This window comes from Mycteria americana, chromosome 3 (assembly GCF_035582795.1).
Source record: "Mycteria americana isolate JAX WOST 10 ecotype Jacksonville Zoo and Gardens chromosome 3, USCA_MyAme_1.0, whole genome shotgun sequence".
NCBI lineage: Eukaryota > Metazoa > Chordata > Aves > Ciconiiformes > Ciconiidae > Mycteria > Mycteria americana.
This window is the reverse complement of record NC_134367.1, coordinates 132,800,966-132,824,272: the sequence shown is the minus strand read 5'-3', so window position 1 is coordinate 132,824,272 and position 23,307 is coordinate 132,800,966. Positions and strand designations below refer to the sequence as shown.

Here is a 23,307-nt window from a genome sequence, read left to right as displayed (position 1 = left end):
GCAGATTCAGATATTTAATTATACAGTCAATCACGGCTGCAATTCAGACAGCAGCTCAGATCTCACAACTTAATTACTTTAATTTCAGATGAATAGCTTGTGTTGTCAGAAGTAGTTTGACACGCTGGAAAACAGTCAGAAATTATACCAGGAATGGATAGCCTTACTGCTAGTGAGGAAAAAAGCTGGGGCATGCTCGGAAGTCTTCAAAACCTGACTGGGCAAGGCCCTGAGCAACCTGATCCAACTTTGAAATTAGCCCTGCTTTGAGTGGGGCAGGTCAGGGTGGTGAGGGCTTTGGATCAGAGACCCCCAGAGGTCCCTTCCCACATAAAACCATTCTGTGGTTCTGCATATAAACAATGCGATAAACTATAAGCAAAGACCGTATCTTTCTCATGCAACTTCTTAAGTCGTGCCAGTCACCAACAGCATTGTGCCAGTTCAGCACCCGTATCTGAAACGCTCTTCCACAAAGGCAGCGCCTTTTGTGATGCTCCCGAAGCGTCACCGTTCTGTCAGAGGCAGCGTGCACGGCCCACCGAAGGGCGTTTTTACCAGCCAGAGGCACAGACCTTTCCTGGCTCCTGTGGTCTAAAAGAACCAGATACAAACGTCCCAATGCATTTTTCAATAGCTACCGAGAGGAGGTGTTAAATAACCAACTTTTATTCCTTTGACCACCCACATATCTTGGGCAGCTTAAAACGCCTGAATTGACATTTGCTGTTCAGCTTTTCATTTCAAAAATGCAAGGGGAATAGCGTAGGGCCCTATTAAAAAGAACAAAGCCAGAGAAATTTGTGGCAAGGTTGTGAACCTGGCAGCTGATTTCACAGTACAGCCAAGGCACAGGATGAAGCAAGAACTGTTAGGAATCATTAAATGCTCTTACCTGTCCTGCAAAAAGCCCACACACGCCAATAATACAGAGAATGTTAAATACAGCCGAGCCTACGATGGTTCCAACGCCTACGTCTCCTTTTGTGATAAAAACACCTGAAAAACAAGTTCAAGGCAAGCTGTGTAAATTGGAAAGAATTTTTCCACAAAAAATTGCAGACCTCACACCCCATTAATGAATCTAAAGGCATGTACCAGTTCTGCCGCTTCTTCTCATATTTCATAGGGCAACCTTCAGAGAAAGGTGCTAGGGTGAATAAAGGTGGCAGAACTTGCTTGCTGAGGGGACCTGGACAGTTTCTCTAATGAAAACCAAATACTTTAGACATGCCTAAGTCACCAACCTCCTGGTCTGGCAACCCAACGTTATGGCAATACACAGCATAAAAGACAGTAAGCTCCGTGGGAGCAGCTGGTCGGACACAAATCTTCAGGAAGCTACCTCCCGCAAGACATGCCCCGGCCAGCGCTCTGCCCTTCCCCGTATCCCCATCCCTACCGGCTTCAAGAGGCCAGCAGAAGCCTGAGCCGGAGCTGATTCGGAGCTGCCAGGCCACTGCTACTTGCAAGCTGACGATGCCTCTCAGGATGCGTTATGGGGCTACGTTACAAGCTCCTTTCAGAGCTCTTCTGTCAAATTTGGTTAAAATTGGCCAATGAGGTAAATGGTGAGGGAGCTGAACTGACAGAGACACGTATCATGGTACCGCTCAAAATTCTTTCCTTCGGAAGTCAGCCTAAAAATAACACTCCATCTCCTGCTAGCTGTCAGTCTGTTTAAATTCACCACTTGCTTTTAAGGCTCCAACAGTATTTATACAGCCAGCGTAGTTTAGGTATTTTTTCCCCACTTTATCCTTTTCTCAGAAACATGTGACACAGAAGTAGTCACCTGCCAAGTGACACGCGGTATCTGGTGGATTACACCACAGCAAGACAGCGATCTGACCGTTAGGGCTTCTCTAAGCTGCCTGAAGGAATCTGGCTGTATCTGCACCCTGCTACTGCGCTATCCTTAACTGGAATACAATCCCAACTTGGTCCACTTTAAGTTCCTACATTTTGAGGCTTTGCTTGTGTAATCGGTCCTCTCTGCAGAGCGTGCAGCTTTGCGTGGATTAATTTGTGCTCTGCATCTGATAGCTGTGACCGAAATAGAAGTATCTTCTAGAGAACGTATCTAAGCTGAGAATAATTCTCCTCAGCGATGGAGAGCCCGCTTTAACCTCCCGACCGCTGCTCTGATGATCACCTACCAATAGAGCTGTGGACGAGTAAAACTGCAAGAACGCTTTCCCCTTGCCCCAGGTAGCATACGTACAGCACCATTTTATAACAGCTGGCTGCAGCCCCCTCTTAGCTCAAGGCTGTTAAGGGCCACGCAAGTTTGCCAGGGCTCACGCACAGAAGGACTGCTGAATCCCTTGATCACACCTCCCGTAAGCGCAGAGTTGCCTTGGTAGTGTGATGCTCTGACCAACTTGCTGCCGTGAGAAAGCATTTCAAATCCTCTGCTCCTCCCCACTCTGGCTCTCCCAGAGGGAAGCGGTGTTAGAAGAGTGACCGCAGCGGAGGCGATGGCAGAGAACGTGCAGCTGAAGACACAAAGAGTTTGCCTGGGTACCAGCCCGGGAGGCTGGAGGTGCATCCTCTCACGCTAGGGCCTGGAGACGGCGTGGCGGGCGGCGTAGGAGGGCGGACAGGAGGGGAGCGGGCTGCACGTGCAGAGCTCGGCACTGTGCGGTTTGGCCGTGCTACAGCGAGGTAGATTAAAGGACAGCAAGCTGAACCGCCTACTGGCCTCGGCTTGCGGGGGTCAGATCAAACCACTTCCAAGGCAGCCCTGCTACGGGATAACGGCTCTTTTTCAGAGCCGCTTCGTCTAGCGAGGATTCCCCACAATTAGTCCTACGTGTGCCCACGAGAGAAGGGCCGGGTATTATAACAAACGTTACAGGTGCTTAGCAATCCCATTTCAACTCGGAAAAACAGCCAGGGAAACGGAGGTTTCAAGAAGCAGCAGCAGGTTAGTTACCTATGACAGATGTAAACAACTCAGGAGCAGAGCTTCCCGCTGCCATGAAAGTTGCCCCAGCCACATCTTCGCTAAGATGCAGGCGCTGCAGAAAAACACATCAGAGTCATTGATTACAACACTGAGAGGCTGAAGGAATTCAAGTAGAAACGTTAAACTGTCTGCCAAGAGTGGGAAACTGCCAATATGGATACAGTTTTACAGTAATGAAGTTTAAGTCTAGGGGAAAAAGTCATCGGGGCATTGCCTACTTAAGTTAGCATCTCCTCGTAGAGAGGGCGGCTTGTGGCTGTGATAGCCTTCACGGAGGAGAGGAAGAGCAGTACTCTGGACAACCGGGAGGCAGCTTCACCAGTCACAGCTCTTCGGCTCCTCCGTGACCCCAACAATACACACCTTACCTCCTCTGCTTTGGCCTGTAAAGGGCAGGCTGGAGCTCAGGCTTGGTTCATCCCCAGCCGCCTTCCCTGGTCTCATTTCAGCCTTGGACATTCAACCTCTCCTCACCCCCTTTCACTTGGATCACCATCGAAGGTACTTACCTCCTACAGCCTCCCCCTAGGACTACCTAAACCGGGGGCTTCCGGAGGGGAAGGGACCCGCTGACTATGAAAACTTCATGGGCATATGCTGTTTCCAAAGATTTACTTGGATAATTACTTCCTTTATGTTTTCTGCATTCCCACCGCTCCATCTGCACAAGTCACTGCTCAGCAAACGCGACAAGGCTGTTAGAGACCACATGCCTTGCTGGCACCTTCCACGGTTTAATGAGTAGCTAAAAAAAGCCACCCCCCGCCACACGGCCATAAACTGCTGAGCTGTTACTGCACAAAGCTGGCTTGCGCGCATGCGTGCCATCAGCGGCTGCCGTGGCACGAGGAAGGGGGAAACGGCTAGGGGTGGTGGGGACGGTTCCCTAGCAGAGCCGGCTGTTTGAAGCAGCACACCCAGGCTGGCAGGACGGAGGAAGCCTTCCTCTTCCCTCTGTAGCGGAGCCTTCCTCTTCCCTCTGTAGCGGAGCCTTCCTCTTCCCTCTGTGGCGGTGCAGGGTTTCTCTGCAACTTTATCGTTACCACAGTACGTTTGCACAGAGACGAGGATTGCAGAAATCCTCCCACCAACCTTATCTGGCCTGAAGATCCCACAAAGGATATTCTAGGCCCATAAGAGAAGGTAACTCTATCCACTGACCATACACATGTAACAAAAAATTTTGTACGTGTGTTACGGGGACAAGAAAAAAGGAAAAGATGTGCTCTCACCGGGAATGCTTTTTAAGCAGGACACCACGGCATCGCTGCACTGCTATAAAAGCTTGTGGAACCCAATTAAACACAGCTTTATGGAAAATGATTTCATAGGATTAAAACTGTTGTAGAAGAAGTTCATAGGACCAGAAGTAGATCCCCAAAGGGCAGTTTCTTCTGCAGGTTTCTCTATGGAAACATAGAGACAGTCATCCTACAATAGCTGGTCTGCGACTCGATGGCGTCTTTTGAAAGAAAAGACCATCAGCCAAGGGAACCAGCTGTGCTGGACTTTCTGTGGGATGGTTTAATTTAAAGCTATAGTGGGCTCCCTCGAGGACAGTTCCTAGACAATTTACTGTAACGCACGTGACGATTAAGGTAGTACAACAGAGCAGAAAATACAGCACACTACGTAGGGGGCACAAACGTACGCTCTGGTATTTGCAGACAAACGTTTGCAATTGAGGCATGACGTTAGTTGTGTCGTGCAAACGCTGTCACACCAGTAACAGGGTAACTGGGCAAATGCAAGTACAAGCTGGTTTAGAAAACAAATGAACACCAGGGCTTTATTGTAAGGACATCTGAACGAAGACAGAACGTGAACGTCTACCATAGCAAGTGTTCCGGAACAAATTCTCATCTCAACACACGTGTTTGGGAGCGCAAATGCCTTGTTGGTTTAACTCAACAACCGCTTTCCAAACTAGATGAAGCTAAGCCAGAAAAAGGGCATTTATTTTAGAAATAGTGCATCTAAACTGTGAGCAACTGTAGAGTAACTATTGGTTGATCTCCAAGACCAGAGAAGCCTTCAGGCAGGACGTTTGAATCCTTTTGTGCTGGATACGACACTGAGTGGTAGTTGGATTACTGATGGTAGAGCTTAGGTCAGCAGCAAGTCCTTAGCATTCAGGGCGGTCTGCACGCTGCGCGCGTTACCCGGACTGCCACACCCAGTACAACCTCTTAGATGTGAGTTCCTGCAAGGGGCTCTCCCCCCTCCCTCCCTCCCTCTCGATTATTTTTTGTGCATTGACAAACAAGTGAACACCTGGAAAGCATCATGGGTCTTATCTATCAGGTGATGGAGGAAGAGTTGGGTGGTCTTCTCCCTCGCAAAGCAGCCCCGGCTCTCCAAGTCAGCCTACTCATTTCACAGGGTCTTTATGTGGGGAGAGTATTGGTCGGTGTGAGCAATGGTGGTAGCATCTGCTGTCATCAGGCGGCAAAACACCCTTCCCTTTCCTAGAAAAACAGGCAAAGATGGCTACCACCAAAGGCTGCAGAGGCCTTTGTGAAGTGACCCACGCATTCCTGAGTGCTAACATCAAGGACCAACCACGAAAAGCTGGATGCTTCGAAGACAAGCCATTCTGGACTGATAAAATCAAAAGTAGTTGGATCAGGAAACAGGAACGTGTACTTCTTTTGCTATCATGTAATTACAGAACTGCTTAATTATGCATCAAATACATAAATAAGAGGACTTGAATGCCCCAAAAGTCACCTATGGGGTGAGAAAAACCTTTTTTGGGAGAGAATCAAGTAGGAGCAATAAGAATAGTAAAATTCTGATCCATTTACATGACTCATTTGGATAATCGCAAATGACACAGTATCTTTCTTCCAGACAGTAACTTCTTAATACAAATATGCTAGATCTAGTGTTCCATCGCTAAGTTTTCCCAATTGAATAAAAGTTGTTATTATCATCTTATTTTATTGGTGGTGTTGGGTAGCACAATGGTTCAGAAGCGTTAAAGCACGCGAGGAGTTGTTACCTAGCATTGAGAAGACAAGAAATAACCAAAAAGTAAAGATGTGGTCAAGTGAAAGCAGCCGCCTAGGACCTGGGGGCTTGTAAATACTATGTTAAAGTCACAGGGGGAGGGCGTTTGCTTTTTGGACATCAGACATCTGCACAAACCCAAACACATCCGAGAATTTGTCAGAAGAACAAATGGCACCATAATTCTGACGCTTGTACCTCTATCACCAACCTTCTGGGGCAGGTGGAAGAGATGCACAGATCCTGCACCTATAGGAAGCTTACTGACAACAAAAGGAGAGGGACTCCTCCAGTCTGTGAGCCTCTCCTTTACGGTAACTCGCTTTGCCACCAGTGAAGTTAGAAACCCTTAACACTGTGCATGGCGTTTCCTATCGTAGTTTGTAAACACAGTCGAGGACCAACATTTCTACTGACCAGTGCAGGAAAGGGAGGTGCGGAGAAGCGATGGAGCTTGTCCAAGGTCACTCAGAGTCCACGGCAGAGCTGTAACAGGAGCTAGCACTCCACAGACCCAGACCAGACCTCTGTGCCATGAGCAAGGCCGCTATCGAAACACACTCGCAGATGGGATTTAACAAGCGCTCAGTCAAGAGAAGTAATAATATCGTCCCTCAATCTCCCAGCTCCCCCTGTGTCCCTCTGGGTGGCAGGCCTGCCCTCGGGCGTAGACGGCACCCCAAAATACAAGCCTGTCCTGGACGCCGCTCAGGTTTCATTCATCTATAGTGACCTGAACTGGCCTTCTAGACCCACGTTTCCCAGCAGGCTCCCCTTGCTCGGGAGAGCAGGGGTTAAATAACTCAGCATGTCTACGTCTCCAGCATCTCCCCTCCCCGCTTCCACACCAACGTCTCCGTTCCCTCCCCCTGAACCTCGCGGTGCCCTTCCCTAGATTCAGCCCTACAGAGCGCAGCAGCTTTGCAGGACAGAAGCTCCTGCCTTATGTATTCAGTTCCCTGAATACTTATGCACCAAAACAGTGGGATTTCCTAGGGACTTTTTTTTTTTTTTGATGATGATGCAAAAAAGGCTTGTATGGCAGGGTGCTGAACTACAAATATCGGGTTAGTTTAGAGACAACTTCCATCAGAGCTGTCAGCACAAATGATTTCTCCCACGCCTCCTCCCAGGGCCAGGCACAGCCCGTGCCCTGATGGGCGACGCTTACTGCCAGGCAGATTGGCAGGCGTCTCCTCCAGCTGACAGAGATGTCTCAATGACAAGACCGAACCGTATTTTCTACATGCAAAGATTTCATTGCCCGAGACTGACGTTGGAGAGGGCTCGCAGTCACTTCGGGCACATGGTCTGTGTTCACCCTGTAGCTGCCTGAGCTATTTAGGCTAAAACGTACTCCTTGTCTTCTAAAATTACAGCGTGCCCACCTTAGCAAAAGAGGGACAGAGTCCCTTGCAATTGCTGGAAGTGTTCAAGAGCTTCTTTACAGCTGACCTGGCTGTCCCTGCTGCTTTACAACTTACACCAACACAACGCAAGGTATGACAGTCATGACTTTGAAGGCAAGATACCAGATCCATGATTTCTACTGGGGTAAATCACCAGAGGTTTTAATTTATATCAGCTAAGGGTAGGGCCTAGTGTTTTTGAAGAGACATCTGCAAAGACACACAAACAGGAGGCAACAGCAGCTATCACAGCATAAACGGTCGAAGTACTGGAGAGCCATCAGCCTGCGAACTCTTGCGCTGGGCACTGCACAAGCAAAGCCGAAAGGCCCCGGGAAGCGAGCGCGCTGCACATCTGAAGCGTCCCGAACCTAAACCAAGACTTCATTTCTAACCAAAGTCCAAGCAGCCAAGCCCAGCTCTGGTGCGGGTCTGCTCAGGGCAGTCCTACCCTGGCTAGGTGGCACTCCCTGCCAGGGGCTGCACCGGGAGCCGGTAACCCCGGCGTGCACGCGCCCGCGGTGTGCACCAGCAGGTCCTCGCCAGCCGGGCAGCGGGAGCTGGAGGGAGGCACAGCCCCCCGGTCCCACAGGGCCAGGACCACACACAGGGGCAGGACCCAGCTTGCAGGTAGCCGGCTGAGAGCTTGGCATCCCTCCCTCCCCTGGGTGGTTTTTTGTTTTTAAATACCAACACACCTAAACTCTCTTCTGCATTTTTTCTTTCCCAGCCTGATGCTTGGGAGGTTTCTAAGTTTTAAGGTAAAGGCACATGGAACTCAGAGACGCCCTGTGGACCAATATTTCCATGCAAAAGTCAAGAAATAAAAGGTTATCATCTTCCGAGTCCCAGAAGAACCAAGTGACGTGCCCAAAGCCATAACTGAACCGAGGCGCTGTTCCCTACGTGGGCGATGAACAACATCCCAACCCTCTCGCAGTCTCCGACGGCTGGATCCTACCTCAAGGGCAGGTTTTCTCAGCCGGAGAGGCAGGAGCACGTCAGCGGCAGAGCACAGGACAAGCTAACAAGCTCTGCTGGGCTTATTACCTGGAAACCCCCGCTGCAGCTAGCACCGCTGGGGAGCCCGCAGCGTGGGGCTGGCTTCGGGAATCACTGCTCTAGAGAATGTGTTTTTCGCTATGTTATAAATTGCCTCCATTTTTAAGAAGCGGTCCGATGCATATAGAGGAACTGTTCTTTGAGAGGCGACCGCTAGCTTTAAGAGAGAGCGTCTGCCAAGTTCACCCACCAGCAGACTCCCAGCCCCTCTCCTGCGAGCGAGAACACGAAGCTGAGCCAACGCACACACGCGGTGTTGAGCAACTGAACGAGAAGCATGGGGAACGCTCTAAGACAAGAGTAAATACACTATCATCACGTTGGGAAGCTCTCCAGGAGAACTGCTGCTAAAGCAGCACGCGAGCTTAAGTAACATCTTCTAATACTTACTTCGCAAATCTTTTCCAACGAAGGGACAAAGAAATCATCGCAGACAATTGCCAAAGCATAAAACATATACACGGCCTGCAAAAGAACAGAGAAAATGTTGAGTCTGGAGACTGTCAAGCAGAAACAAACTGCAGCGTCCCAACTAATCTTAGATTTGTTTTGGTATATACTTTTTAAAAAAATAAAATGCTCTTGCAAGAAGAATTGATGGGGCTCTCTGGGATTTAATAGAAAGATCGTGAGGTATTTATCCAAAAGTTCTTACAAGCTATCAAAAGCTGCCAACGTTCTATCATCGTCATAACTTTTTCTTTTTTTTAATTCTCTGGATAGCGCTAAGCCACGCTTAAATATTTTTGCCTTCCTTTTTTCCCCCCCTGTTGCACAGCGCAAGGCTTTTTTATGATTGCGTTCTGTGAAAATCTGAACCCTAGAGAAGTAATTTTTTAAATGCTAGTGTTTTGAAAAAGGGGAGAGGAGCTTGTTCCGTGACTGAAGTGCCCTGCCACGTCATCTGGGAGGTCAGTGATAATTCTTGCTAAATTCCACACAGGAACAACTTCCAAATGACTGAAACCCAAGGGGGAACACGAGACTTGAAAGGACACCTAGAGAATCGACTCTTCAATTTCATGAAAGAAGCATTTAATCTGTATTTCTGTATTACTAAACAGAACATGCTAGGGCCTGACCTCTGCCCCGGCAGGGAACTGGCACAGCACGGCTTGCGTCCGTGCAGCTAAGGTCTCGTCCTTCCCAAGGAGGGTAACCTGGTCCATATTGCCCAGAGGGAAGGATCTCTATCCCTACCTCCACCCGTGTCCTGGCACTGGGTAGGAACACGCTCATCAGCATAGGGGAAAACCAGGTGAAAAGGGTGGCAGCTACCTAACAGAGCACACCATCGCAGCCAGGCTCGCGCCCGCGTCCTGGCCTGCTCTAGTTTACCGGCATAGACGTATCCGAGGCCACCCAGGCTCCTCTCGTACCACTTACACAAACTTAGACCTGTAGTAAAGGAACAGAGCCAGAAATACGGAGACCCAGAGGAATAAGGGCGTCACCCAAACAGGGTAGCCCTGTCTGCGTTGCCCAGAGGACACGCTGCGGAGAGGAGAGCCGCCCCTGGAACGCCACAGCAAAGTTTTAAAGCCAAATGTCCTATGCAGGGGGGGAAGTGGGAGAGAAGAGAGGACAACTGCACCCTCTGAAGACCCGCAAGACAGGCCAGCGCTCGCCCCTCGCAGCACTCCTTGGTGTCAGGGATGCAGCGTATCTATTACAGCGGGCATCCCCATAGGAACTAGAGAGCGGTCTGTCTGCAAGTGCTGCCAAAAACGTGCCACAGAGAGAGCCTACGTTACCATCGTGGATCTCGTTCCCAGCAGACCGCCGTATCGGCAAAGGTTTATTTATTGCTATGTGCTTGTGAAAGCATGCACGCGCAAGAGAGGTCCTTAAGTCTTGGGCACGTAAACAGAGAGGCGAGGCTCAGGGCACAAGCCTGGAACAAACCGCACCGCAGCAGCCGCGCACAAACCAGCTGTGCCCAAAAAGAGGGGACGCGAAAGGCTGCACACGGCGAGACAGGAGAGGCGAACGCCCGAGCTCTCCCTCTCCGGTTCCCCCTCCGGGTGTCCGCTGGCCGCCTCGGGCAGGGGCAGGGCCCCGCGAGGGCTGCGCCCCGTCCTCGGGCCGCAGGCTCACCGCTCCCGCGCACCAAGGGAAACGACGTCCCCCCACGTCACCGTGCGGCACGAGGTCACCGCAGACGGAGACGGGCGTGCTGCTCCGGAGCAGCGCGTACCGTTAAGCGCACCAGCAAGCAGAGCATCGCCGCCAGGTCCGCACGGTGCCCAGCACAGCCCGAGGGCTGGCTCACGGCATCGCAGCCCCCAGCGCGTCGTACTCCTGTCCCGCCCTGAGCTTCCGCCCCTTGTCTGACTTGAGCACGCAAACCCCCCTCGCGCTGGAAGCGTGCATCTCCATAATATTTTGCTAGGTTTTCAGTGCGCGTAGTTGTTTTATTTATTTGTTTGTTTATTTATTTTTAAAGATAGAGCTGCTCACCTGTAGAGCTACCTGTACTGTGCCTGAAAGCAAACAGCCCGAGCAAGAAGTAATTTTGGCACCTGGTCCAATAAAGAAGGTGAGCAAGCATCCATCTCTTTCTTTTTCAGAGTATCGCTCCCAGGCATTACAACGTTATTTGTCTTTGCACTCCCAAAGCGAGACAAAACTACTTTAAAGTTCAAAGACGGCTCCATCCTTTTGTAACACCTGCCACGTACCACTATAGAATTATTTTTGCAAGTAGTGTAGCTCCAGTGAGCAACTAGAGCTGAGAAGGGGCCGGTATTTGTAGAAAACCAGTGTCTTAATCCTATCGAAGCACCGAGTTACTATCGCGTCACCAACAGATCCTCCTGCTTTGCTTGTCTCTGAAGTTTACGGTTGAAGCTCAGGTGATGGGAGGAGACCAGAGTATTTTTTTCTGGAGGGAAATCAGCAATAAAAATGGCCTCTGGGTTTTTGTTCTTGTTTTAATTTTCCAGGATAAGGTTTAAATCCCCCACCCCCACCCCACCCCCCCCAAACCCATATTCTGACTTGCCAGAATTTAATTACAGCTTTGCTGCAAAAAGCCAGTAATTTCTGTGAAAATCTCAGCCATGAAAGCTTTTCAAGCTCAAAAATAATTTAAGTATATTTTTTTCAGGATTAGAAATGAGAATTTCATCATAATGGATGATTTTGACACCATCTGGAAGATTCAGTGCCAGACTGTCACTTAGCACAGTTTCTGTGCTCCTCTATCATGACTCATAAACATGAACAAATCTAACTTACACTTTATGAAACCCTTACACTGCAGAATGGCCCAGAGGACCATGAACGTAAGCAAAACCCCAGGTCTACAACTCTGCTGGGTGCAGCAGAGACCGTGATGGTGTAGAGGGAGCACTAGCTGCTGGCGTGATACCAGCAGGTAACTATGAGCAGAGATAACGGAAGCAAATGGCTCGCAGGCGTTGTGCACCGTCGGGAGAAGGATCAGAAACAGCCCCAGAGAGTTATGTGGCCAAACGCCATTGGAACACCATGGATAGCGAGCGCCCAACTTCAGCCTGGATTTTTTGATCTGCTAATCATATTAATCTGCAGCGGTTCATGCCATCACTTCCCGTCCCAAATACACAGTAATGCCTTTCAAGAACACTAATCTGTACATCATCATCCCTATAAATTGAGCGCATCCTCTATATTCAACACAACGGACAGTCACAGAGCACAGCGCATCGGACGGTTGCTGGGGCTTCCTGCAATCTGCTGCTGCTGCGGTAGCCAAGCTCTCCCGAAGGGGGGCACGGCAACGGGGACGGAGCGAAAACAAACCAACAAAGCACACGCTCAAAAGCCAGACCAGGTCCCTCCAGCCTCTGCCTCCACGGGTGGCACGCATGCGGAGTCTTCGCCTCCTGTATGCTCTCACCCTTTCCACATCGTGCAAAGTTACTGCATTGCATGCGGTGCTCACCAGAAATGCCATCAGTCCGGATGGACATCAGGTGCAAGACGTCCATCGGTTTACAATTAGGAAAATCCTTCTGAGAGTTTTTCAATGAGCGTGCAAATGATGTGAGGGGTGGGTTTGCACTGTCTCCAGTGCCCACAGGACTGGCAAGGCATAGCCACGTCCCGGTAACCACAGGCAGGTACAAAAGCTACATTTCAGCGCGTCCTGGTTTTGGGAGGGCACAATCACAACCCAAAAAGGTGACAAGGGAATTCTCTTCTGTCCACCCATGCTCACATGTTTGTAGGCTCAGGTACAAGAGAAAAGGCAAAAAGGGGACGGAAACGAGTAAGGAGTAGAAAAGCGAATGCGAGGGAACTGCCGACACCTTCCCTAACCCTCTCGGAGGCAGGGGCGAACACCACGCTGCCGTGTCTGCTGAAAGCGCTGAGCCAAAGCCTGCTGGAGTCAGTAAGAGCACCGTGGGTGACTTCAGCAAATTTTAACACGAGGCTGATAGAACAGATCAGGCTGAACCCACACTGACTTATACACTTTAGCATTTATTTTTAATGACCTAATTGTTGTCACAATTCTGGTTTTGGCTGGGAGTCTTCCCTAATTTTATTTAACTGGCTTGAGTGCAATACAGTATAAAGTGTCAAAATCTAACAAGTATCTGGCTAGAAAACAGCTTGGTTCACAAACTAAAAGACTGGCAACTACCCTTGGTAAGTAAACACATGAGGACAAGAACTGTTACTTCCTTGAAAGTTGTTTGGGGTTTTTTTGGTGTTGGGTTTTGGGGTTTTTTTCATTTATTTGTTTTTTAAACAAACAAAAGAAAATGAGGTTTAGAGTTTGGGCCAGCAGGAACACAACCAAAAACTTACTTTTACATCAAGTCAGACTCATAAAGATGGAGGCCAGACACCAGTCCAGGCTATTTTCTGTGCAAAGAAGGAAGCCAGCCAGCACCAGGGCAAGCCAGGCTGTTCTGCGTGTCAAACGCGGGGAAGGCAAACGCGGGGCTTTAACATTGCGCAGCTGGTTAGGTGGTACCCGCTTCCGTCCAAGTTAACTGGAGAATCCAACAAGGAGTCCCGTTGCTTCTTCCGTCCACGCACGCGAGCCTGTCCTCGCGGGCACCGCGGGGATGGCAGCTCTAGCAGAGGCCGGAAGCGGTGGGCAGCACCTGCTAAGCCTGTCCCACCTGAAAGCAGCCAGCGGGGCTAAAGGCAGCAGGGGGGGGAAGGCGGCTGCGCTCGGGGCAGAGCTGGAGCGCGACGTCTGTCGCGGCAACAGGGCGCGACGTGATGGGCAGAACACAACAAATAAGTCTCGGCCCCAACGTCGCTCGGTTGTGTTCAGCTCGAAGTGAAGACACGGAAGTCTTTAAACAGGCAACCTACGTAAAAGACGCCCTTCCTCTCCAGAAGGACGTTAAAAAATTACAAAAATATAATGGCGCCGCATAAATGGATTATAAATACCAGATTAAGTATTACTTTAGGATTGATTTTAAAATGATGATTCCAACAAACAAGCATCAGAGAAGTAATTGCAATCTCTGCATCAAAGGAGATTAAATATCTTACTCAAAATACATGTCCCATTGCACGGTACATAAATGGTAATTTTTCACGTTTGTCCAGCGGTCCTTTGAGTTTCCTGTGCCAGTCCTCACACTCAGATTAAAACCTGCTTTACTGAGCTAAAGCAAGAAGCTTTTCATAAGAAAGCTTAAATGCTGTAGGAGCCAGCAATTCTCACAGCCCTGTCTTCTTCCCAACAGAGCCGGGAAAGGAGGAGGTGGCTGTCCCTGGCTGCCCCCCCTGCAGACCGCCCGCCCCGGGCGAGCGGGCACAGCCAGGGGCCATCACCGAAACCACTGGAGCCAAGCACAGGGCTTTCCTCAATTCCAACTGCATCACAAAACCATCTAAAACTCCATTATTGAAGAGAAATGAAAAAAACCAAACAAGCAACCAAACAAGGAACCCATAGAGTCCAAGTTTAGTCGGAGCAGCAGCCTGTGGCATGACGACGTGCTCAGCAGCAAGCTGGCTGTATCGTGCAGCAGCGCCAAAGCAAGCACGTCCAGGGCACTGGAAAATCATCACCTTAACGAGACAGCTCTGTGCTGTAGAAATGGGACGCGGCTGGGTTTTGACTCAGCACAGAAATAGATAAAGTCAGGATACATCCAGGGCAACCTACATTTTCCGAGCGGCTCGCACAAGGGAGGCAGGTGCCCGGTTGCGCACCCCGTTCCCATGGCTACACTGAGCGATGGCAACGAGGAGCAGGAGGGACCGCGAAGCGCAGACACTGCTCCTTCGCCCCCGCTCCTTCGCCCCCGCTCCGCACCCAGCGCCCTAGCTCTGCCCGGGGAGCAGCTCGACCTCGACCGCACACACGCACGGACCCTTCGCACCGCCAGCGCAACGTGTCCTGGCACCACATTTGGGATTTGCCCGGAGAAAGCTGGGAAAAGGGGAACCAATGCTGTACTGTCAAAAAGACTGGGGTAACACAGGGACCAGGGCAGCGCCTGCAGCTGGACAGACGAAGGCTGAGCAGCGACGGGGCAGGGAGGAAAGACAGTGCCCATCCCATTGGGCTTTTCCAGGGAAAGCCACAGCGATACCCAAACCCTCCTTCCTCTGCCATCAGCGGAAACCTTACAGATTACTTGGCGGAGGAACTTCCTTCCCCGTCTCGTGGAGGTAACGGATGCCTATCGCCCAGCGTCCATGCGTGCAGTCGGGCTGGGGGCTGCACGGGCATCAGTACACATCTGCTGGAACAAACTAAAACCCAGTAAAATGCTATGAGAACACCTGGACACCTGCACGCCGTCAGGAACTGCTGGGGAGGTCCCGGATTGCAGGCTGCACGCTTGATCCTTTAGCGGTGAACAGCACCAGACCCTCAAAATCCAGACCCTGGCCCCCTCCAAACCGAACGTCCCAAACCAGCGACTCAGTGGCAGCGTTACCGTCCACAGCAGCACGCCCTCCTCCCAGAGAGGATGGGAAAAGAATTAATAGCAGTGAAGCGATCAGCTGATGAGCTCTGAAGAAGCGTCTAGGGGGAAATTAAACACTGTGGCTCCAAACCTGTAGTATGTTTTTTAGTGGCCCGCTCTTCCTTTGAACTGAAGTATTTTCAGCTCGGACCTAAAACTATTGCTAAACTGTTCCGGCCCAGTTTTTCCTAGATTTTTGAAGTGTTTAGCGATTGACTTTCATCTTCATGAAGCACCAGATTATGTTAAGGACTTCTGCGCAGCCCCGCCACGGGATCTGCTGGGGTCTGTGTGTTTTCACTTGTATCCAACAACAGGGAGATGATGCCTCGGGAACGCCCCGAGAGGCCATCTACTGCGTTCCCCCCAGGCCCCACTTTACAGCATTTGCCCCCCGGTTCTCCGGCTTCTGTTAAACCAGCTTTACTTTGATGTCTTCCAGAAATAAACAGGAAAGTATGAGCAAAGGGGGGGAGGAGAAAGGACAAGTTTTTACTGAAATGAATATAAACAGTTTAAGGGGAGGTCAATAAACATGGGAAGCATAATGACGACCTGCTAATCGTCGCTCCGTTGTTCTCCCTACCATTACAAAGCCCCTTTTACAGTCCGGTTTCCTCAAACCCGCAAAGAAATTTCAATGGAGACAATGCGACTCTGTGTCTATAGCCTTTTTCCCCACAAAGTGCATTTCTGTGCATGCTCCCATTTGATCACACGCTTGTTAACTGTAGTGCTGGAAGGTAAAACACAGAAATAGAGGTTTGTCACCCCAAAATGATGACAACCCCTTTCAACCCAGACTAAAGCGGCGGCTGCTGAATGCTGACCGTTGTCTATTTTCTCTAAGTATCAGTTTTTTCTGTGACAATAGGTTACAAACAGCTACTCTCCTACAGCAGAAGGCAAAGCATTTGTCATTGCTGCTCCGCTTCCCACTCCACCCAAGGGGCTGGGCCAGGGCCACAGGCAGCGCAGCCTGGGGAGCCTTCCTTGGCGTCCGCGGAGCTGGCAGCGCAGGGCGGAAAGGCGCTGGGAAACTTCTCGGCTGATGCTCGCTGCCTGGGACCCGTCCAGCTCGTGACGGCCTCCGACAGCCACGGGGCCGCCCCCAGGTACCAGGGGGCTAGAGAGGGTGAATCCCGCTGGGTCCTGCGCCTCGGGGACGCACGAGCTGGAGCGTGGCCACTACATTTTCTTGGTCAATAAAACCGCTATAGAGAAGGATGGAGCACCGATGGACTGACGTATCTGTCTTGCTGCTTGCTAGAGGGGAAGAAACTGGGTATGTTTGTGTTGGGACAGCAGATGCTTACATCTAGTTCTCACTGAGAACAGATCTTTCTTTTTATTCTGAAGTAGACAGATCATCTTGGAATTTCAGTCCTCCAAACCCCATTTTGATACATGGTAAAAGTATGTTCGGCTTGTTCAGAACTGACAAAAAAGCCTGTGGAAAAATAAACTATCTTGGAGAGCAATTATGAAGCCCAAATCTTATTTGAAGTAGACTGGAAAATAACCCAACTCACAGTTTCTGTAGTCAACTGTACGAGAATACCGTGTGATTTCATTGTTACTAATAATGAAAAAATACAGTCCAGGGCTCGTCTCTTTTAAATAGCCTGGAAAAACACATTCAGAGGTATGGATCACACAGAGATTAAGAATGATTTTAGCAACTCATATTTTTAACGGTCTCATTGTAAACTTATTCCTGTAACTCAAGAGATTTTTAAAAAATAATTTTTGTGTTAAAAGGTAAGAAGTGTGAGGTTACAAGGTAGCAACATGCTGCTATAATCATCATCTTTTGCCTAGAGTGGCTGCACAGGCGTCTGCTAGTTGTTTTTCAAGTCGAGAGATGAATTTAACTGCATATAGTTAATCCCTTTCTTAAACAACTCTCCCAACACTTTGTTGTATTACCCACAATATAGTTACAAGGGTGCCAACAGCCTACCAGTATTTTTCAAGACTACATTACAATGTTTACACCCTTTCTGTACGGATTAAGAGCAGTTAATACAGCTCCTTAAATTAACAGATGATCAGCAGTGACCTTTTCCTGTCAAAACACAAAAACTGTTGGAGGCACAGAGCACCGACTGCCAGGAAAACAAATCATCAGCGCTTGGGACGCAAACACACGCCGGCCAAGATGCGCGTCAAGGTAGGCGTGAAACCCCACAGACGGCGCTGCGCGACACGCCGACTGCCGCCGTGCAGCAGACCCCGAAGCCGTGAAATCAAGTATCCAAAGGTCAGGAAAGGGCAGACCAAAGGCTGCCGGGATGCACGGACAGGTCTCCAGGAGAGCACTCCTTGGGACCACCTCCCAGTTCCACCAGCACCGTTCCCGGTGCCTCTTTCAAGGCCAGCCCCAGCCCCGCATTTGGGCATTCAGAAGAGGGCACCGCGCTCACCACCGGCACCAGGGACACACAAGAGCCTCCACGTGCGGCACCGACCCCCGCGGTGCGGCGCAGAGGGGCTGCAGCCGTTTGTGACAGCCCTGCTCCACCCCGGGCAGAAGCGGCTCACAGTCCGTGGGGGGAACCAGCAGATTTGACCCGAGCCAGGCAGGTGAAACCCAACCTGCAGCTTCACCCCATACCTACAGCGGAGGAGCTGAAGATCCCCTGAAGGTCTCTCTCTCCACCAGCTGCAGAGACTCTGGGTGACTAGCTGCTGCACGACACTGTGAGAGAGGGCTTTTATGAATTTTTGGGAGTATTCTTGTGGGTGCTAAAAACCCATCTCGGGTCCAGTGCTCACTTTCCAAAACATCTCAAAGCTCAACGTTCCCATGGAAACTTGGAAGCCTTGAGCTTGCCAGACAAAGTCAATAGTGATGTTACTCAACAAATTTTTGCAGCCATTTAGCCGAAATAAAATCGTAACACAGAGCACTCGCATTACAACGTGTAATACAATCTAATTTATACTTAAAAAGAAATCATGAATCACTGCACATAGCTAACGGTGACTGCTCATTTAAGCTGACAAAAAATTATTAAATGCTTTTAAACATTCATTAGAAGAAGGAATTTTCTGGCTGCTTAAGAACGCCTCTACCCCCAAGAAGTACCAACGTGGCAGTTCTTCTTAAATGAAGACAACATTAAAAAAGAAAAGAATTGTCTTCATTTACCTAACAAAAGTCGAGGACTGGATTTGGAGGGACAGTGCTTCCCTCCGTGAGAGTACTGCAGCTGCTGAACGCAAGGTCCTCTAACACTGTCCAGTGGGCTGACAGACCAGGGTTATTTAAATAAATTTATCTTGAGTAACTTTGCTTTTGGCCTTACCCATGCACACCACTTACACTGACTTGTTTGGGGCAGAGATCACAAAACTCCAAGCCCAAAATTGCACAGATTTCTGATTTTAGTAAGGTCTTTAAAATAGCATCTATTAAAGTCTTCTCGGCACATTTCTGAACTTTGAGGCAAATCCCTCGCCTGCCCGACGTCCTCCAGAATTCCCAAGAGGATCCAGGACACCCTGCAGCTGATAAATGAGAAGTTACGATCTTTTCTTTAATATATTCAGGAAGAAAAAACTCACTTTAGCAACGTAACTACTCAGGGGAATTCTGGAGACCCAAACTTTTTTTTTTTTTTAAATTAATCCAGTTGATAATATTTTTAAACAGAAAACCCTCTCTAATTTCCTCCTCCTACAGCTATGTCATAAGGGGTGCCACAAGGATTTCTGGGGGAAATTTCTGGGGATAAGACTTCACTTATTTTTGAAGGCAATTCCATGAGCGTCCTCCCTCGACCTGCCAACCCCGCAGCACCCTCGTGCTGAGGGACAGACCACACTGCCTGACAGCCCCAGCAAAGCCGGGCTGGCTGGAGTCAAGTAACTGGCAGGAGTGTATTCACACGACGGCGTGCGCCTGTGCTCAGGGGCCGGACCAGGGCTCTTAAAAGGGGTTTCTGTAAAACCGAAGTACGTTGTACTCGGCGTAGTTACTGAAGCTCGCTCTCGACCACGACAGAGCAGAACCCCTGCGGGCAGGAGGCGGCACCAGCCTGCGGTGGGTGCACCGAGCCCTGTCCGCACCGACAGGAGAAGAAAAACAAAGTCCCAGAACTTACACAAAGGACGTGCAGGACCACAGCTCCATGTCTCCTGTTCTCGTTCGTGAAGATGTCATTGGGGAATTCATGGAGAGCTGCAAAAAGGGGGGAAAAAAGAAAGCTTCAGCCACAGATTCATAGCAAGGCAACAGCTATTGCCCACAGAAACGCAAGGACGGCATTCGAGGACGCCCTCGGCGAGGCCTGTAGGCGTTCCCAACAGCAGCTTTTTACCCGCGGCAAACTCAACGGCAAAGCCGTTATTGCTCCGAATGAAGGATACGCGCCTTTACTCTGCAGCAAGGCTGCAGGACTCAGGCGGACTCCACGGTCTACTTAGCTTCAGAAAGAGCATCTGTTGGTAGAAGTGAACCATGAAGAAACTTCATGCAGAAACATAATTATTTCAAATAACGATATGATAGAGCAGGGGAAAAAAACCAGCAACCCAAATCAGACGCTGTTTCTCTCACTAAAGCTGCCCGCTGGCAGGGTAAGCGGATCCCGTTTTTGACCTCACCGATCTTCTCATGACCACGATGTCCTCGGCGCTCTACAACACCTTGCTGTAGCCCCGCTCACGCAAAGGAAAAAAAGGCAGGCGTTCTACCTAGTCAGAAGGTGACACGCTAAGGCCGGTAACCCCCCTCCAAGTCCTTCCACCTTCTGAAATTACAAGGCGGCACATTTTGCGAACAGGCAGAAGTACTCTGACCACACAGCATGTTATAAAATGGGGATGCTGTGACAGGCAACTAAGTAGGAAAGGCCCAAAAGGAGATCCTCCATGGATCGTCTGTTGGTGATATTAAGTATGGTAATCTAAACGCAAACTCCAGTTGCTGTAAACCCTGTCTTGAGCAGTCGGCAAGGGTACGCACGGGCAGAACTGATCTTTACATGCTCCATTGCTTACGCTTCTCCCTAAGCACCCCCTGCCAGCCGCTTCCAGAAGCGGGATGCTGGGCTAGGCGGCCATTATGTCAACTTCCTAACTTGGGAGGTTTCTGAACAGTCAGGAGAGAAGAAAGGACATTTTGAAATCTGCAGTGAGAGGTGACGGAAGCAGAGCTGTGACCTCCTGGGTGCTCAAGCCTTCACGCTTCCGCTCCCTTCCTCCTTACAGCAGCGAAGAGCAACAGCTCCCGAGTAAGGAGCTCACACCTAGAGGAGCTCTGCACTTCACCTTGGCTTCATCAGCCGGTTTAAGTCCAACAGAGTCATAAAGTCTTAGAAATGACACGCTAACAAACATCTGGGACAGATGATGGCCCACTACGCCAACCCAGAAAACAGCTCAGCAATTTAGTTTGTTCAATGTGCCTTCATTAAGAGCGAGATATTTTTGTTAGATTAGCCGTTCTCTTTCCCACGTCAAGTAATCAGTACGGCAGTTGAAAAGAGCACGCAATACAGTCAGATAACCTTTGTTGCAAATACGCTGTTGCAAGTCGTTTAAAGACAAATTACTTCCATTTACTCAAATGCTTTATTACTGTTCTGGATGTTAATTGGATTATAAAGCACTTAAAGACAGTCGGCCAATTAGGTTGGGGGGATGGCTTTTGGTTATAAAGTGAAAAGCCAGGGTGAAGATGATGTTCTGGCATTCCAAGTGCTGCTCAGTAATTCCGGATTTGAATTGCTCAATAATAACTAAAATAATGGTTTTCTTCTAATGGTCAGTTCCACACATTCAGCCTTGAGTTGGGAAAAAATCAAGCTGCGTTCTTCCTGGCTTTCACGTCGTTATCATTAATAAAGCTCCAGCAATTGCAATTTAATTAGCAATTCCATAGATGATTAAATGGAAAAACAACCCAGCTCACTCTCACAGCTTTGCGGCCTGCGAAGCGATAACCGAGCAAAAGGTAGCTACGCCTTAATTTTGTTCCTCATGCAAGCAAGGGAGCTGCCCAGGCACTGCGTCCGAGGCGGAAAACATTCTTTTTTACATAAGCGGTCTTTTGACCAAAGACTCAGGTTAACACTGTTAATTGTATTCCTACGCAGTGGTAAATGTTGTAACGACTCCTAACAAGCTAGCGGGAGCTACTGGAGCAGTACAGACGGCACCTTTAAAATCCAGGTTATAACGCAGCAACACCAGCAATACCCCTGAACGCCTGATAAACAACCTCGCAAACGCGGGTACGGCCACGGAAACACCGCACCGCACCAGGCCAGAGGGCCGCGCGCCACGGCTCGCCGAGAAGCCTGGCGCGGTAACCGCCGTCGGCTCGCGGCTTACATCGCGCGCCTGGGACCAGGCGCCGCGAGGGACGGGGACCTGCCCGTGCCTGCCCGCCGGGCGGGCTGGGGAAGGCCCGGTCCCGGGGCTTGGGGCAGGCGGGAAGCCCGGAGAGAGCAGGGGCTGCCGGCACCTCCCAAGAGAAACGCCGAGCGTGGGCCGGCCCAGAGGGCACCGGGGGCAGAAGGTTTTGGCCTTTTATGGGGACCAGCAATACCTGCGGCTTTTTACAACGGATCAGGACTCACCGGCCAGGAGTCGTAACTATCTTCTTCCGAAGCGGAGCCGGTACTGCCAGGACGCCATTCACCCTCCCGCCCCCAGCGCGCGTGCTGTGCCAGATACGCGCAAAGCTACCGAAACCACGTTTAGGCGTGCAACCTAAAGAAACTAGTCGGACAGGCACCAGCACAAAGACAGGAGTTAAAAACCAAAACCAAACACAAAACACTACGAAAGGTGCAGGACAACGAAGTTAAAATAGCCAGAAAGGATTCATCTTTCCTCAGCAAAATATCATTATGTGAAAACCAAATTTTTCATCGCAGTTTTGTTTAAGAAATATTCCTGCCCGTTCACCAGACCGCAGGACATTGCAAAGGAAACACGGGGAGGTATGTTTTTAGCAATATGCAAAGCGGTTTGCTAACGCACACGCACACGCACGCTTCCCCCTCCCTCCCGCGCTCCCCTCCCGCAGCTGCCTAGGAGATTTTCCTGCGACAATTCATAACAGGCAGAGGCGATGAAAACCCAGTCCCTTCGTCAAGAGTCTCTAGGAGGTTCAAGGAGACCGAAGTGCACCTAAGGTAAAAGCACAGAGAAAAAACCAGTATAAAAATAGAATAAGCTTGTCGCTGCTGGCAGAGGAGGGGAATCCTAGCCATCCCTTCTGCGCGCAGCAGAAACGTCTCCTCCTCCCTCAGGTCCAGGTTCCCACACCCCCCCGTAATGAAATGCACCTTATCTGAGAAAACCTAAGGTGTCCGTCACCGCGTTCTCCACAACGTTGTCTGAACACAAACACTTTTAGTGGCTTGCACTTGAATGTATGCAATTATAAAATAATGTATGCAAATTTGAAAGCTGCTGCATTTTTATTAGGTGCATCAGGTGCAGATGAGTGCAGATAAGAGGAGAGCTTTGCAAAACACGGGAGCTCCTTTCTAAGAAGAAATAAAGGGTGTTGCTGGAACACCACTCCAACAACAGCTGCCCTATTTAGCTAGTACAAAAGCTCATACAGTTTGTTGTTTTGCTTAAAAGCGTCCTCAGCTTTTGTAGAGAAAATAGGGGCAGATTTTGCCAGGCTTATTTTGATTGCACCAGGAAAAAACCAACCACCCCGTCAATGAACCTAAACTCAAAGAATTAAAGATTTCTGCCTAATTGATCCACTCGTGTCCCGCGGACTTTGGAGGTATCGGGCCTGCGCGCTGCAGAAGGGCAAGATCTTCACGCCAACTCGGCACCTCCACGGCCGCTTGCTGCGTGGGCGTCCGGTACAACGCTAGCCGCCGAGACCAGGCCTGTGCCCTCGCAGCAGCACCGCAGCCCCCAGCGCTGAGAGCGT

At 49.9% G+C, this 23,307-nt stretch overlaps 1 protein-coding gene across 1 annotated transcript in view; it reads right to left on the bottom strand.

The window, feature by feature from the left end:
- The window catches only part of SLC24A3 (solute carrier family 24 member 3), a 176,283-nt gene that overhangs the window by 54,252 nt on the left and 98,724 nt on the right, over positions 1–23,307 (bottom strand). The window contains exons 3-6 of the mRNA XM_075497130.1: positions 19,502–19,578; positions 8,845–8,919; positions 2,939–3,023; positions 896–999 (exon numbers count right to left, since the gene is read on the bottom strand). Coding sequence (XP_075353245.1) covers positions 896–999; positions 2,939–3,023; positions 8,845–8,919; positions 19,502–19,578 — 341 coding nt within the window. The remainder of the gene's footprint in view (positions 1–895; positions 1,000–2,938; positions 3,024–8,844; positions 8,920–19,501; positions 19,579–23,307) is intronic.